Raw genomic sequence first — 15,866 nt, forward strand, 5'->3', positions numbered from 1 at the left:
GAAGTAGCATGATGTAATGCAATGGTGTCAAATTCCTCATAAAACTCCATTGGAAACCAGATTAAAGTGAACTGAGCAATGTTTTAACAAAAGAAATAAAAATACAATATAATTTAATGTTAATTTATGGTTTTCAAAGTAATTTCTAAGACCCATTACTTTTCTATTCTATTCTATTTTATCACTAGTGAAGTAGATAAAAGGATGACATTGGATTATTTACAAAGGTTCTTTAACTAAGGTCTGTGAACTTAAAATAAACTTTTATTTTTGTAACTGTATTTCAATATAATTGGTTTCCTTTTTAATTCTATGTGTTTTATGGATTTAAACAGATTCATTGAGGAGTTCATAGGTTTCAACAAACTGGTAAAGGGATCCAGGTTACAAAATATAGTTTTGTATATATAATATAATATAATAATATAATAAAAAATAACCCTTGAAGGAAAACTGGTTCAAGACCAGTCTCTGACACATTAGCTTTATGTGTAATTAGGTTAACCTCACAGTGACCCAGGTACTTCTCTGGAAATATAAATGATATAGGAGTTACTTATATGCATTGGTGGAATTATCTTCTAAACCAGCAGTCTTTGCCCCAGTAAAGTTCCAGAACACACTATTCCACCATTCCCACCTTCATTCCCAAAACCTCCCCTCACTCCCATCCCCACCTGCTGGCAAAGTGTGTTAGACAATGTAATGAATACTTATCTTCTTTTTTTGTTGATTGAAATTATCAATGATGACACCAATGAACAGATTCAAAGTGAAGAATGATCCAAAGATGATGAAAATAACAAAGTAAAGATACATGTAAAGGTTGTCTTCATATTTGGGCTGTAGTTCCACCTATAAAACAAGAAGGATTTGCAAAAATCTTTTTGAAAATTTTATTTAGTCAATTTAGAATATTTTCCCCTGGTTACAAGAATCATGTTCTTCTCCCCACTTCCCCTGACCCCCTCCCATAGCCAGTGTGCAATTTCACTAGTTTCTACATGTGTCTTTGATCAAAACCTATTTCCATATTATTGTTGTTTGCACTAGGGTGATCATTTAGAGTCTATATCCCCAATCATATCCCCCTCAACCCATGTAATCAAACAGCTGTTTTTCTTTCGTGTTTCTATACCCACAGTTTTCCCTCTGAATGTGGATAGTGTTCTTTCACATAAATCCCTCTGAATTGTTCTGGATCATTGCATTGCTACTAATAGAAAAACCCATTAAATTCAATTGTGCCACTGTGTATCAGTCTCTGTGTACAATGTTCTCCTGGTTCTGCTCCTTTCGCTCTGCATCACTTTCTGGAGGTTGTTCCAGTCTCCATGGAATTCCTCCACTTTATTATTCCTTTTAGCACAATAGTATTCCATCACCAACATGTACCACAATTTGTTCAGCCATCCCCCAATTGAAGGGCATTCCCTCATTTTCAAGTTTTTTTTTGCCACCACAAAGAGCATAGCTATGAATATTCTTGTACAAGTCTTTTTGTCCATTATCTCTTTGGGGTACAGACCCAGCAGTGCTATGGCTGGATCAAAGGGCAGACATTCTTTTGTTGCTCTTTGGGCATAGTTCTAAATTGCCCTCCAGGATGGTTGGATCATTTCACAACTACATCAGCAATAGGATTTGTAAAATTTAATAACAAAATCTGGTGTTGGAAAAATCGATCCTTTTACATTGAGGATTGACATGTTTATTGTATATTTATTCATCTTTATTCTTTTTTTGCAAAGCATGATCTCTTTGAATACATTATTATTAAAAAATTTTGAATGAATCATTAATACTAGTGAGATTTAATGAAAGCAAATAATTTGAAGGATTATTTCAAAGAAAGACAATTTATTCTCACTTTCTCATATCTACTTTCAATTAGTAAGCATAGTTACAATAATATTATGAAAACTTTCCTTATTAATTTTTCTTGGCATACTCTTAAACATTTAAGGAATTCTCTTTTATCTTTTTTGCTTGATCATTTTAACTAATAAAAGCTTATTCCTTAATTCCAGTATGTTTAAGATATGCTTAGAAATGTCCAGAGTTTTGGCATGATATACAAAAGCAGCTAATAATAACAATAGTTGACATTTTATACAATGATGCAAGGTTTGCAAAGTACTTTACAATTTTATCCCACTTTATTCTCACAACAACTCCTGGAGGTAGGTGCTTATATTATTGTCATCTTGCATATGAAGAAACTAAGTCAGACAGAGATTAAGTGACTTATCTACAGTCATAGCTAGTAAATGTCTCAGACTAGTTTTGTGCTCAGTTTTCCTGACAATATCCAGTTCTCTATCCTTCTAGGTTACTGACAAATATTCTAGTCTTCATCCAGATATTTGCACAGATGTTAGTGAAAATTACATTTCTTAAATTATCTCATGAGAAATTAACACTGTTATTTTCCTTCACTAGAATCTTACTTTCATATTCCCTTTTAATAATTAAGATTCTTGAGGGCAGTATTAGTAAAGCACAGCTGATTGATGCTAAATTAGAAGGGCTTGGAGAATGGATAAAAAAATGTCTCAAAGGACTCTATATGGGATGAAGATCAGCCTAGATAATCAGTGACAGCTAGATGATAGATTTGGGGGGGGGCAATAGTATCCCACAAATATCATCTTCTAAAGCATAGAGAAGTTGAGATCTATGTCAACAAACAATTCAATAAATAATTATTAGGGGCCTGCTAAGGATAAGGAACTGTGCCAGGTACAGTACAAACAAAAAAAAATGAAATGTTAACAAATAATTAACAAGTTTCTATTGGTGAGATAATATCAAGAGAGATAAGTGTAATAAAGCTATAATTATAGTAGCTGTAACAATTTGTATGTATAAATATAATGAAAGGCAGTGGTGCCTTTCACAGACAAATAATACATTTTTAAAAGAACTTAATAAACCACTCCAAATGAAATCTTTTAAAAAGAGTAGTGAGGAATATGTCAGACATGGAAATGACTTATATAAACCTTATATAATGCCTCATATAATACATGAGGCATTAAATGATATGTTGAGTTTAGGAAAGAGTAAATAGTCCAGTTTAGCCAACATATAGAGTGCATGTGTGATGAGCAGAAAATGTGAAATTACCTTGGAGATATAGTTTGGAGTCAGAACATGAAGGGTGTTAAATTCTAGATTAAGGAATTTATATTAATAACATTTCCTCTTGGTTCTGCTCCTAGTTTCTAGACTTGAAAACCATATTTCTACAATTGTCTTATCTGGAACTTCCCACGGGGCCTCAGACCCCCCCTTATGCAGGGATATACAAATATCCCTTCAGTCTTCTCAATCTGGAACATTCTTCTATAAGACCCACCCTTTTTCTCCCATTGGTGAGTTCTTTATGGGACCTCCATTTTGTAGAGGCTTTTCATTCTCTTATTGGTTCTGTTCCTGGCTTCTGGATTTTGTAATCATGAAAATGTGGTTTGCCAAGACTGTGAATTGCCAAAACTGTAAAGGTTTTGACCAAACTGTAAAGATAATTTTAGTGTTTTGACTCAAAATCTAAAATAAGTGGTCACCATGGGAAATTCCCAAAATATAAAAATACCCAAGTCAGCTGGCATTTATGGGGATTTTAATTAATATAAATGGAGGAATTAAGGGAGGGAGAGAGAGAGAGAGAGAGAGAGAGAGAGAGAGAGAGAGAGAGAGAGAGAGAGAGAGAGAGAGAGAGAGAGAGAGAGAATTAATTGCTCTGGCTCAGGGTGAGCCAACCAGTATAAAAGGGCCTAGGCCAAAATGGCCTACGCCTAAGCCTAAGGGAGAACGAGTCAGTCTTTATCACTCACCACAAGATCGTCTCCAAACTGGGTTCAATTGTGAACTCCATTCAAAATGTCCTTACTTCAATTCTGAACTACAACTCCAATTCAATTTCCAAACTGAATTAACTCCAACTCAAAAAGTACCTTCCTTTTAAAGAAATTTTCACTTATGTCACCTCCTCTAAATTTTCACATCTACCAATCACAGTAGACACTTTTTCCCAGGACTGCCCATTCTTAGTTCTCATCTTCTTTTGTTCTCATCTTCTCTGGTTAGATTAAATCTACTGAGTACTTCACACCTCTTTTGTAAAGCTTGCCTTTTGTAAGTTGCTTGACCTTTTAGGTACTAATTTAACCTTTATAGGTACTGAGCACCTTTTTTGTATTAGATCTAAAAAATAGACCTAGCTTAAGGTTTTAGCTTCACTAAAAGTATGCGTTAGGGACTTTTCATTGTTCAATCAGGAGTTTGCAACTTTATCTTCCCCTAAGGCACTGTCTGAGTAGGATGGAGTAATTTGAAAAGTTCTCAATACATTCCTGACCAAGTACCTCCATTGTTAAAAATGGGGAATAGCCTAATCAAATCTTCTGAAGTAGTGTCTGAGCAGTTTTAAGATTTACAATTTCAAAACTTATGCCCTTGTGCCAGATACTTTTATCACTTTTCCCTTCTGACTTCTTCCACCCTTACCTCCCTAAACACTTATCTCCCTCTTCTGTCTTGCGTGTGTTGGCTTCCCTCCAAAGTATGTTAGCACCTTGAGTGCTTTCTTTTTTCTTATATTTATGCCCCCAGAATTTAGCATAGTGTCTGGCAAACAGAAATTGCTTAATAAATCCTTCTTTCCTTCCTTAGGCAATAGGGAGGTACTAAATATTTATGTAAAGGTGTAAGTGGTAATAATACTTAAATAATGAAATTAATGTGCCAAAAGAAGAGGGTATAGGACAGAACTCTGGTAAACAATTTATATTAGGGACCATGATATGGTTGATGAACCAATAAAAGAGACTGAAAAAAAGCAATAAAAAATTAGGAACTTAACTACACAAAATAGTCCCATGAAAACCTTAAATTCAAAGAGTATTTAGAAGAGGGTAATCAGCAGTGCTAAATATAGCAGGTTGAAAGAATTAGGGCTGAAAAAAGACAATGAGTAATCAATTAGACTTCACTGGCAACTTTGAACAGAGCAATTTTAGTTGAATGATGAAGCTGAAAGACAGTTTGCAAAGGGTTAAGAACTGAGTGAGAGGAGAGGAAGTGAAGATGTCTGTTTCCAGGCTTTTTACTGAGAAAATAATAATAGTTAATAATGTTATAAAAGCTGTATACTTTTGAACTAAGACTAAGTCACCTATAAAGAGCTGATGTGTATTAGGAAAGAGTATTCTTGTTTCTTTCTTATGCCAATGAAGTCACAGGTCTAGCTTAAAAAAGTCATTATTAAAATTATTAGGGGCATGGTTAGGATAAACCAGTGGTTGCAGACCTACTTTGATCTTTAAGAGATATTTTTGGAATAAGAATAATGAAGTATTACTTATTATTCAACACTTAGTGGACACAATATCTCATTAGCATGAGTACTTCCTTAACTGGTCAGATGAATCCCTTTCAGTTTGTTGTGGTGTATCTGTATGTCCTGAAACACCAGATATTTTGTTCCAGTGTTTTTAAACATTTGATACTATTGACCATTCCTTCATTACTCTTGAATACAACTCCTCTCTCTGTTTTTGACATTGCTCTTTCTTTATTCTCTTCCCATTCCCTTGACTTTTCTTCCTCACACTCCTTTGATGGATCTTCATACATATTCTGCCCTCTTCTAAGGCTTTATCTCTGGTTCCTCTTTCTCTGCTCTATAGGTGTCCTTGTCATCAGTTTCAGCATGCTTAGTTATAAGATTAATGCTGTTAACACCTAGAGCTATTTAAATAGTCTTAGGTTTAGAGGTGGTTTTTTTTTTCCTTCTTGAGTGTCAGCATTGCATCACCAATTACTTCTGTATATTTTGAACTGCATGTTCCTTAGATATCTTAAATTGTCCATAACAGGACTCATATTTTTCCTTTAAGTAAAAGCAACCCCCTCTTGCTGGGGAAGTGCCACCCTGCTTCCAGTCACCCAGGTGTGCAGTCTCAGTGTCATGACACTCCTCACTCTATCCCTGATTCACACATCTAAGAAATTGTCAAGACGTGTTGATTCTAACTCCATAACATTTATCTCAAATGTTTTCTTCTTTCTATTCACACAGCAATTATGCTAATTCAGGTTTGTATCCCCTTCTTGCTTTAAATATTATCCATCTTTCTATTGTATTGTCCACCTTAAAAGCTTCTCTCTTTTCTAGTTCAAGTCAAGTCACCAAGTATTTTCAAGTATCTCTTACATTGTAGGTAGAATGCTAAGTTCTAGGGATACAAAGAAAGTCAAAACTCAGTTCCTGCTCTCAACATTCTCATGATTTTTCCAAAACACCTAAAAGTTTGACCATGTTTCTTCCATTTTTAAAAAATTCCCTTTGCTTCCTATTACTGCTAAGACTGCTGTTTATCACCTAAAGACATCCATAATCTGGTTCCATTTCCTAGTCTTATTTTTCCTCCCCTCCACAAACTGGTTTGTTTCCTGTTTCTTGTGCATGACTTCTCAAATCCCCTCTCCATACCCTTCCATCGATTTACTATAATTTCTGGAATGTATTACTCCCTTGCTCTATTGCCTCTTAGAAGTCCTTACTATAGAACTCAGCCCAGGCACTACCTCCAACTCTCCTTTCTTAATGCCCTCCCCAACAAGCTAATATTTGCTCTCTTTCTCCAAATTCCTTATATGTATTTTGTATATACTGATGTGTTTGCGTAGGGGCATTATGACAAGAGTTTATAGGAAACTGGCCTTGGAGCCAGAAAGACCTGCTTTTGACAAGGCAGTGTGACCTTGGCAAGTCCCTTAACTTCCGTGTCTATTGGCAACTCTCTAAGATTATAAATTGAGAAGGAATCATTGGATATTAGGAGATGAAGTCCCTCACCAGAAGCTCCCTACAGCAATGATATCACAGGTCCTATCCTAGTTCTTAGATGTGTACTTGTCTTCCTCAATTAAATTTAAAATCCTCAAGTACAAGGATAATTTTTCATTTTTGTCTTTGAATCTACAGTGCATGGGCATTTTAAAAATACTTGTGAGTGACGAATAATACTGGCAAACAAGTGACTATTGCCTAATATTGTTACTTAGTAGATTGTGGAAAAAATTATTTCTATGGCTATTCATGGCTTGTTTGCACTTGTTTACGTGCCATTTTCTTAGAGAAGAGCCTTAAAGATTTCATGGAATCAAATGGCTTTTTGACAAACAGCAGATATGATGAACTTTAGTCTCTATTTTCCTTTGTCAAAGGTATAATTATAATGAAATAATCTATTATGGAAAATAATTTTTGAGATCCTGTCTCTTTCTTTTTTTCCCAGAAAATAGTAATATTATTTCAGAACTGTGAATAACATATATAAAGAATCTGGAAAAACGTGTGGAGACTAATATGAACTGATACAGAGTGAAGGAATCCAGAAGAAAAATCTACAGGATTACAATAATATAAATGAAGGCAAGAGGACTAAAAGTACAGAATCCATGCTAAAGAAGCAACCAGTATGGGTTCCAAATAGCTGCTGTTAAAAAAAATCCTCTAAGATCCAGAATTAGGATGACTTGAATTCAAATCTGACTCTGGATCTCCACCAGCTATGTGACCCTGGGCAAATCACCTCACTTGTCTATCGTGGTTTCCCAAACTATAAAACAAGGATAATAAGAGTACCTACCTACCTTCCAGGGTTGTTGTGGGCATAAACGGAGATAAATATTTATAAAGTTTTTTATAAACCATAAAGCACTATGTAAATGCTAGCTGCCATTATTACTATTATTGCTGTTGTTTTAGTAAGTTGTAAACATGGAATATAACTTGTTTTGTTTGGTGCAACTGCTTTATTAGGCACTTGTTTAACTATGTTTGCTTAAATAGAAAGCACTACATATCAGTGAAACTGCTGGGAAGTGATTTTGTCAAAACAAAGTGCACCCATAACATTTTTTTTTTTCAGAACAGTTATTAAAGATTATTTTGTTCAGTCATTTCCCTTGTGTTTGACTTTTCATGCCCCTGTTTGAGGTTTTCTTGTCAAAGACACTGGAGTGGTTGGCCATTTCCTTCTCCAGTTCATTTTATAGATGAGAAAACTCAAGCAAACAAGGTTAATTGTCTTGCCCAGGGTCATATAGCCAGCAAATTTCTGAGGCCAGATCTAAAATGAGGAATGAGTCTTCTTGACTACAGGCTGGACACTCTAGGCACTCTATTCACTGAGCCACCAACTGCCCCTTAAAAAACTATATGTAAGGGCAGCTAGGTTGCCCAGTGGTTTGAGAGCCACTGCCTCATGACCATTCTCATAAAGTCTTTGTAGAGCTGAGAAAGAAGATACATGGTCATTAGACATGGGTGCTTTCATGTTTGCTTTTATTTTTTCCTTTAAAGCAATTGTTTCACTTGTCATTCTCCCTACCCCATTCTGTTTTAACAAAGCACTGTGGAGTGCTTAGGGCGTGTTGGAGCACAAAGGACAGCAAGGCCATCCAATGCAGCTGAGGAAGTCTCCAGGTGTAATGACTTTTCGTGCCACTGGACCCAGGCTTCCAATGCGGAGAGAGTGGGACTGTCTCTGTGCATCGGCTTTTCCACTTAAATCTCTTTCACGCACAAGTATCTTTGTGCACACTCATTTTCTATTGTCATTCTCGGTCACCGAGAGACTACCACTATTGTGTTCCTGCTAACATAGAACTCATTTTCTTGTATTTGGTCTAAAGCAACTCTTGTTCCCAACTTAATCTTAAGAGTCACTTGTCAGTCTCTTAAATGGCACATTAGGTATTGAAAAGGTGGGGAATTTAATCCCACTTATCTCTGCTGATGGGAACAGATGGTCATAGAACCAAATCATAGTAGATTGCTTCCATTTCATATTTATCGGTTGTCCTTTACCACAATTTCATCTACAAATGTTCTCAGGATAATCTGACTTATTTGGATATTAAAAAAAGCTTTCTTCAGGCTCATTTTCCTCTCAGCAGCTTTTCACTATTTTGTGAGATAATACTGTTCATAATCTTCCATCTTCTTTTCCTTTAGTGTTTTACAAATGGGTTTTTTAAAAATCCCAATCAGTGGTAACGGTCTAAGAAAAGCTTAGATAGATTTATGTGAATTTAAAGAGAGTATTAAAAAAAGAGTTGTTGCTATAGGGGAGAAAGACCTCAAACAACACTGCCTTCAAAGAGATAAAAGAGGAACATCACACAGAAGGCAAGAGAAAGGCACATGGTGGGTGTGAGTGGGCTGTAACATATAACCAATTCTGAACTCCAAAAAGAATGAGAGTAAAGGATGTTGTTAAAGGATTATATGGAAGAAATAAAAATAGGATTGATTATGATTATGTAGCTAGGGCAGGGAATTAGAGCTAATTGGTCAAAATCCTTCACTAGTATCCTTGAAAAATTAGGAGAAATTGAGGATGTCTTTTAAAACATTGGATTGACCCTTTTTATGAAAATTCAAGAAAATATGGATGACAATCACCAAGCATGGGCAGGCATATATGGGTTGTGATCTGTTGACAAGAGCTGATGAGATCACATATATATTGAGTATTAAATAGGATAAAGATGAAAGGGATTATCTAAAATCTATCTTCATAGAGTGTAGGCATGGTTCCCATAACTTTTCCCTTAGCAGTTATCAGAGAGAAAGTCTACTGGATCCAATGAAATATTTTTCTCTCTGCAACCTCTCTCTTTCACTTTCTGTTTCTTTGTCTCTCTTCCTTCTCTTTCTTTCAGTCTCTTTTTCTGTCTCAATCTCTGTCTCTTTTCTATCTCTGTTTGGTTCCGCATTAATCTTTTTTGCTCATAGAGCTGGTAATCATAACTATTGTGTTTATATGCAAAAAACACGTGCATACATGACATAGACATATATGTGTATCATGCAAATAGATGTTTGCATTGATACTTCAAATATGATTGCTATGTAGGTATTTTCTTCATTGATTCATATTAAAATCCCTTTAAAATCTTGAGAGATGACCTTCAGGAGTTGCTATAGTAAAAAATATTCATTACTTTTCAGACAACCTGATGAGAGACTTCTCTAACATTAATCAGGTTCTTGAACAACAGACATAGAATCTGTCACCAGGGCCATCCTATATAAGTATTAACTTGAACATGACGCACTCATCACATGTTTGTGTTTTAAAATAATTCAGAAAATAATTCAAAAGTTTTTATGTGTTTTACTTCTTTAGTTTATATATTTCATATAATCTTTTTAGTAATAATTATACCAATTTATTCTTTCATTCTTCTCTATGTAATTCAGTTGCTTATACACGTTTTAGCAATTGCCTCTAAGGACTTATTCATCACCAAAAACTGCTTTAGTACATTGATTACACTTACATTTCTTGAGTCAATAGCTGCATACATAATGTCCATCCATCCTTTAAATGTGGCCTGCAAATATGACATATATGTTTAACTTTGCTATAAAATTACATGTAAAATTTGTCAGTATAGATCATATTAAAACATGATATATATATATATATATATAACTTATGGCACTTTTTAGTAAAAATAATTCTATATTAACATAGATATAGCCTATATAAAATTGAAAAAAAAATTAAATCAAACCATTCAAACTGCAGGATGATAATTGAGGAAGGAAAAGGTAAACAGCTAAATCACTCTTTAGATGCTATAAATTCCTGATTGGCATACACTAGTAGCTTTCCATTACTTTATGATAATATATATTAATCATCTATATATAATGAAAGATGTTTTATTTTACTTAGTGACCAAACTACAAATCAATGTTTACTTATTTCTCATAAATACACACAATAACGAAATGTTGACAAAAAGTGTTTACTTACTACTTGAAGTAAAGAGAGATACCCAAATCCTACATTATCAAAGTTCACTTTAACATTTTTCCACCGGGCAGTTTCATTTCTTTCTATAAGTTCAAAACACTGAGACCGATTAAAGACTTCTGAGATGTCAAACATGTCACCAGTTGTGGTATTAACACAGTGGTAGAACTTGCCGGCAAACAGATTGACTCCCATGATGCTAAAAATTAGCCAGAATATAAGACAAACCAGAAGCACATTCATGATGGAGGGAATGGCTCCTAAAAGGGCATTCACAACCACCTGGCATACAAATGAAAGGAAAGAAATGTCAGAATGCTTAATCAGTCAAAGAATGAAACATTTTTCTACCAACAAATCTTTAGTCCTAACTTGATCTACTAAAGGCTATTTGAGGCTTTCGAAATGTAAAATGAAAAATATTTTAAAAAACAAATGAACAAAAAAAGGTTCACCTACTTTTAAACACTTAACAGAACAGATTCATTCAGGGAAACAAACAGGAAATGTAACAAACAAACCCACAAGTATGAAAAGTGTAAATGGAAAGCAAAATCAGAAAAACCTTCTGGCAGATAGATGAAGTCAGAATATTTGATGCTTTCTAGAAAAAAAGAGAAGCGGGAAAACATAATACAAAAAATTAACTCATTGAAAAGGCAAAACATTAAATAACTAAACCAAATTATAAAAATTTGACAGTGTGATGATTTGATCAACATACTTTTCCTAAATAAAATTAAAAAAATGCAGATATCATGATCTAAAACCTAAATGCCTGGTTCAAAATATTATTGAAAACTGAAATACCTAACATATTTGTGACCTTAATTATTCATGCATTATTATTAAGACTAATAATAATTTTGCATAAAAAGCAAGACATTTTTGCGTTATGTATTTCATTAGATCATAACATAGTTTATTTCAAGCTCCAGTCATGTCATTTGTTTCATTTACTGAGTTTAATTTAATAAACTTATTTTAAATGAAACATTGTAAAAATCAGCCTTATTGGGCAAAGAGGATAAGAAGGTTTGTGTGTGTGTATGTGTGTGTGTGTGTATAAGTTGTTCCTAAATTTGAAGAAATTACATTAATCTCTCTTCTGTGATACTTCCCCCCCCCCTAGGATATTGATTTCTTTACAAACAAATTTAATAAAAAGTAAAATAAATTTGAATTTTTCTGTTTAGCAGTGTTGTGGGGGCTGCAGTATATTAAATTCTGCCCTTGGCTGCTCAAGTACAATTTCCAAGGGAGCTTCATGTGAATAGCTGAGAGCTAAATTGGGCTTTGAAGTGGGCACATATTACTGAAAACAGAAGATGGCCCTGGAATGGAACATAAATGGCTAGGCACATAACTCTACCTAGTGTGTCTCTCTTTTACTAATGCTAAGAATCAATTTATTTTTTTCCTACTAATTTCTTCTATTTTGCTGTCTTCTTACTTGGGTGAGTTTTTTGAAAGCCAGTCCCTAAGCAAAATCTATTTGCCAACTCCTTGTAATGCTCCTGAACCACTTATGATCTCTTTGAACTGTGATAGGAGGTCTGCAACTGAATCAGCACTTTTGAGGATATGGAACAAGGAAAGAAATAACCCTACTGACATGTGAAAACTACCAAAGACAAAGATAGGGAACAAACACGAAAACAATCTGGGCTGTACCTACTGAGAGAGAATCTCATAGTAAACATGGTCGTTGTCTGTCAAGGTGGGTCAATACATACCACTAAACTGCCTAAGGGGTCCAATTTAATAGTTGGGTTATCTTCATTTACCACGCTGACTGGGAAAATCCCTAAATTCCATTTCATTTTGAGCTTCTCAAATTTCTTCTGTATTTAGTATTTCCAACTTTTTCATCACTTCAAAAGACCTGCAGCTTTATCAGTGAGACCACTCCACCGATACAGATTAAAGCTCCTCATTACCTTTGTAAATGGTCTTCATGAATTTTTGACACTCTTCCCCTCTCAGAAGTATCACTGCTCAACAACCTGACGATAAGCCTCATTGAATTCGGCATTTAGTTCATCATTAAACCCTTGCTCAAAGCATTTCTAGCTTCATCTCACTAGCCAGCACTCAGAATCTGCTGTTATTATAGCCTCTGTGATCCCAGGGTCATCTCCACTGACACCATTAGATAATAGAATTAGAATTTAATGAAATCTATTTCTGACCTTTAAGTTAATTTGTTATTTATTTTTTCTTTATCTGAGCCTTTGAGCAGCCCTCTAGATCAGTCCCTGCAGACTGTATATTGACTTAGAAAAACCACAAATAACATTACCTAGGTTATTTTTATGTTTTATTATATTACATAAAATATGTAACATTATATAACATAACATTATATTTTTATCTATGTTTTTGAGTTTCTCAATTGAATTTTAATCTAGTTCAGCAAGTTCCAAGTTTAACATGTTTGATGTAGATAATAGTGAAATAGAGAAGATAAAGAGTAAAGAGTAAGAGCTAGAAAGTATCTTGGAAGTAATTTAGTCTTTCCTTTTAATTCTATGGATGAAGAAATTGAGAACAAAAAAGTTAAATGGCTTGCCCATGTCACAAAGGTAGTTAATGGCAGAGGTGGGATCTGAACTCAAGTTTTACAGACATCAAGTCCAGTGTTCTGTCCCTTATATTATGTAAATTTACAGATAATACACATCATTAAAAATGCTTCAGGGAGATTAACAACCAATCAAAGGTAAAAAGAGTTCTTCAGAAACTGTGGCTAAATATACCTACAGATTTATCATATTATTTCTGGAATTTACAAAAGGCAATTCCACTTTCTTTCCTCCTACCTCTCTTCTTATCCATTTACAAACTAGCTTTTGGATCTTATTCCCATAGATACTGCTCTCTCCAGAGTTACAAATGATCTGTTGCCAAATCCAGTGGCTTTTTCTTTATCCTCATTCTCCTTGACTCTCAGCAGTCTTTGAAACTATTCTTTATCATTCTTTCCTCCTTGATACTCTCTTCTCTCTAGTTTTTTAGGACACTACTCTCTCTTGGTTCTCATTCTACTTATCTGACCACTCCTTTCCTCTCTCTTTTAGTGGATCTTCTTCTAGAATATGCCTTCTAATTTCAGGTGTCCCTCAGGGTTCTGTTCTGAGCCTTCTTCTTTTTCCCTCAATACTACTTCACTTGGTTATCTTATCAGCTCCCATAGACTCATCTCTATACTGATGATTCTCAAATCTACCTATCTTGCTCAAACTTTGTGCTAAACTTCAATCTTGCTACTCCAGCTGCCTTTTGGAACTGCCTCTCTCCACTCTAATTCATCCTCCATTCAGCCTCTAAAGTGATTTTTCTAAAATGCAGGCCTGATCCTATCACTCTCTTACTTAATATACTCTAATTAGCTTACTATTGTCTCCAGAAGCAAAAATAAAATGCTCTGTTTGGCTTCCAAAGATCCAAAGTCTTTCATAATCCTCTTCGGCCTCTACATCTTAAATCTTACTTCTCACTAGGTACATTTGATTCTGAGATGTTGGTCTTCTGATTGTTCCATGAACAAGACATTCCCTGTCTAGGTTTTGTGCCTACAATGCTTTCTCTCCTCTGCTCTAACTGCTGACTTCCTTGGCTTCTTTTAAGTCCCTACTAATATCCATCTTTTACAGGAATCCTTCCTCAATCCATCTTAATTCTAGTGACTTCCCTCTGTTAATTATTTCCCATTTACCTGTATAAGGCTTGCTTTGAATATATTTGTTTGCATGTTGCCTCTCCCATTAATCTTAAAACTCCTTGAGAGCAGGGCTTTTTTTGTTTGTTTGTTTGTTTGTTTTTTAGTATCCCTGGTGCTTAGCACAGTCCCCAATACAGAACAGGCATTTAATAAATATTGATTGACCAACAATTACTTTGTCAAATAAAATAAAACGAAATTGGTCATAATCTGGTTCTGGTTTTTTTGATACTCGGGGCAAATCCTTTGGTTGGTATTTGATTTGAATGGAGGGAATTATGTATCTTTTGCTTCTCGAGGGAGATATATGAAGTAAAGCTTAATTTAAAACTATAGTAGAAAAGAAATTTACAAGACAGGAAGTGAGAAATATCTGATTTTTTATTTGTTCTGCTAGTTAAAGAAAGGATGATTTCTACAAATTTTAATTACTTCAGATCTCTTAATCCCACACTATTAGAGCTGGAAGGGCTTACAAATATTGTTAAATCAAGCCTCCTCCTAATTCAGAGCCTTATTTTATATATATTATTGAGAATTGACTATGTCAATAAGAAGAGTAAGCAGTATTATGCCTAGAAGAATGTAGATGAATGCGACCAATATTTTTTGAGTTAGTTCAAATTTTCTCAGAGAATCCATAGGACCTGAAGGAACAATGGAGACTTGAAGACACCAGGGCTAAGGTGGATTATCCTGAATGGTCTAACTGAATGTTATATCCCCACATCTGAAATGCCCAGTTAGTTACTGTATAGTTTGAAAAGAACTAAAAGAAGTGGAATAGTTTGTTTCTTTTTTTTAATTTGAAGAAGACCACATTCAATTTAATCAGGAAAATCAGTGTGTCTTTAATATATCTAATCATGGTATTGTGCCAGGAAATGGGAATATAAAAATGAAAGAAAAGAGAAAATGAAGGAAGAAAAGAAAAATAAAAGAAGGAAGGATTGAGAAAAAAGAGAAAGAAAGAAAGGAAGGATGTGGTTCAATAAAATAAAAGGAGCAAATTTATGTTTTAATTTGTATAAAAGATAGGTCTGAGAAAGAAGCTATCTTAAATGAGGTAAGATAAATAGGAAATGTGCTTTTTCTTGGATGAAGATTTCTACCATGACACCTTAAATATTATCAATGTTTTCTTTAATACTTTCTGGAAAAATTTATAAGATGCATAACTTGAAAAAAATACCTCATCCAATTCTTCATAATTTCATATTCTAAAAGTTTACAATCTGCACAAGTAAGATTAATGCTATTTACCATGTTTAATCTAACTAGTCTCACAAGATATATAA

The 15,866-nt window shown here is 34.3% G+C and overlaps 1 protein-coding gene across 44 annotated transcripts in view; it reads right to left on the reverse strand.

Annotated features, from left to right (window-relative positions):
- LOC100016606 (sodium channel protein type 1 subunit alpha) overlaps positions 1-15,866 on the reverse strand; it is a 248,514-nt gene that overhangs the window by 13,686 nt on the left and 218,962 nt on the right. For 35 of the 44 annotated variants that reach the window (XM_056797257.1, XM_056797237.1, XM_056797250.1 and 32 more), the window contains 3 exons: positions 10,845-11,126; positions 10,363-10,416; positions 718-855 (listed from right to left, as the gene is read on the reverse strand). In XM_056797257.1, the coding sequence (XP_056653235.1) occupies positions 718-855; positions 10,363-10,416; positions 10,845-11,126 (474 nt within the window). Of the gene's footprint in view, positions 1-717; positions 856-10,362; positions 10,417-10,844; positions 11,127-11,409; positions 11,449-15,866 lie in introns of all 44 variants that reach the window. The other 9 variants (XM_056797232.1, XM_056797231.1, XM_056797223.1 and 6 more) reach the window with 1 other exon arrangement.

Source organism: Monodelphis domestica, chromosome 4 (genome assembly GCF_027887165.1).
Source record: "Monodelphis domestica isolate mMonDom1 chromosome 4, mMonDom1.pri, whole genome shotgun sequence".
Taxonomy (NCBI): Eukaryota; Metazoa; Chordata; class Mammalia; order Didelphimorphia; family Didelphidae; genus Monodelphis; species Monodelphis domestica.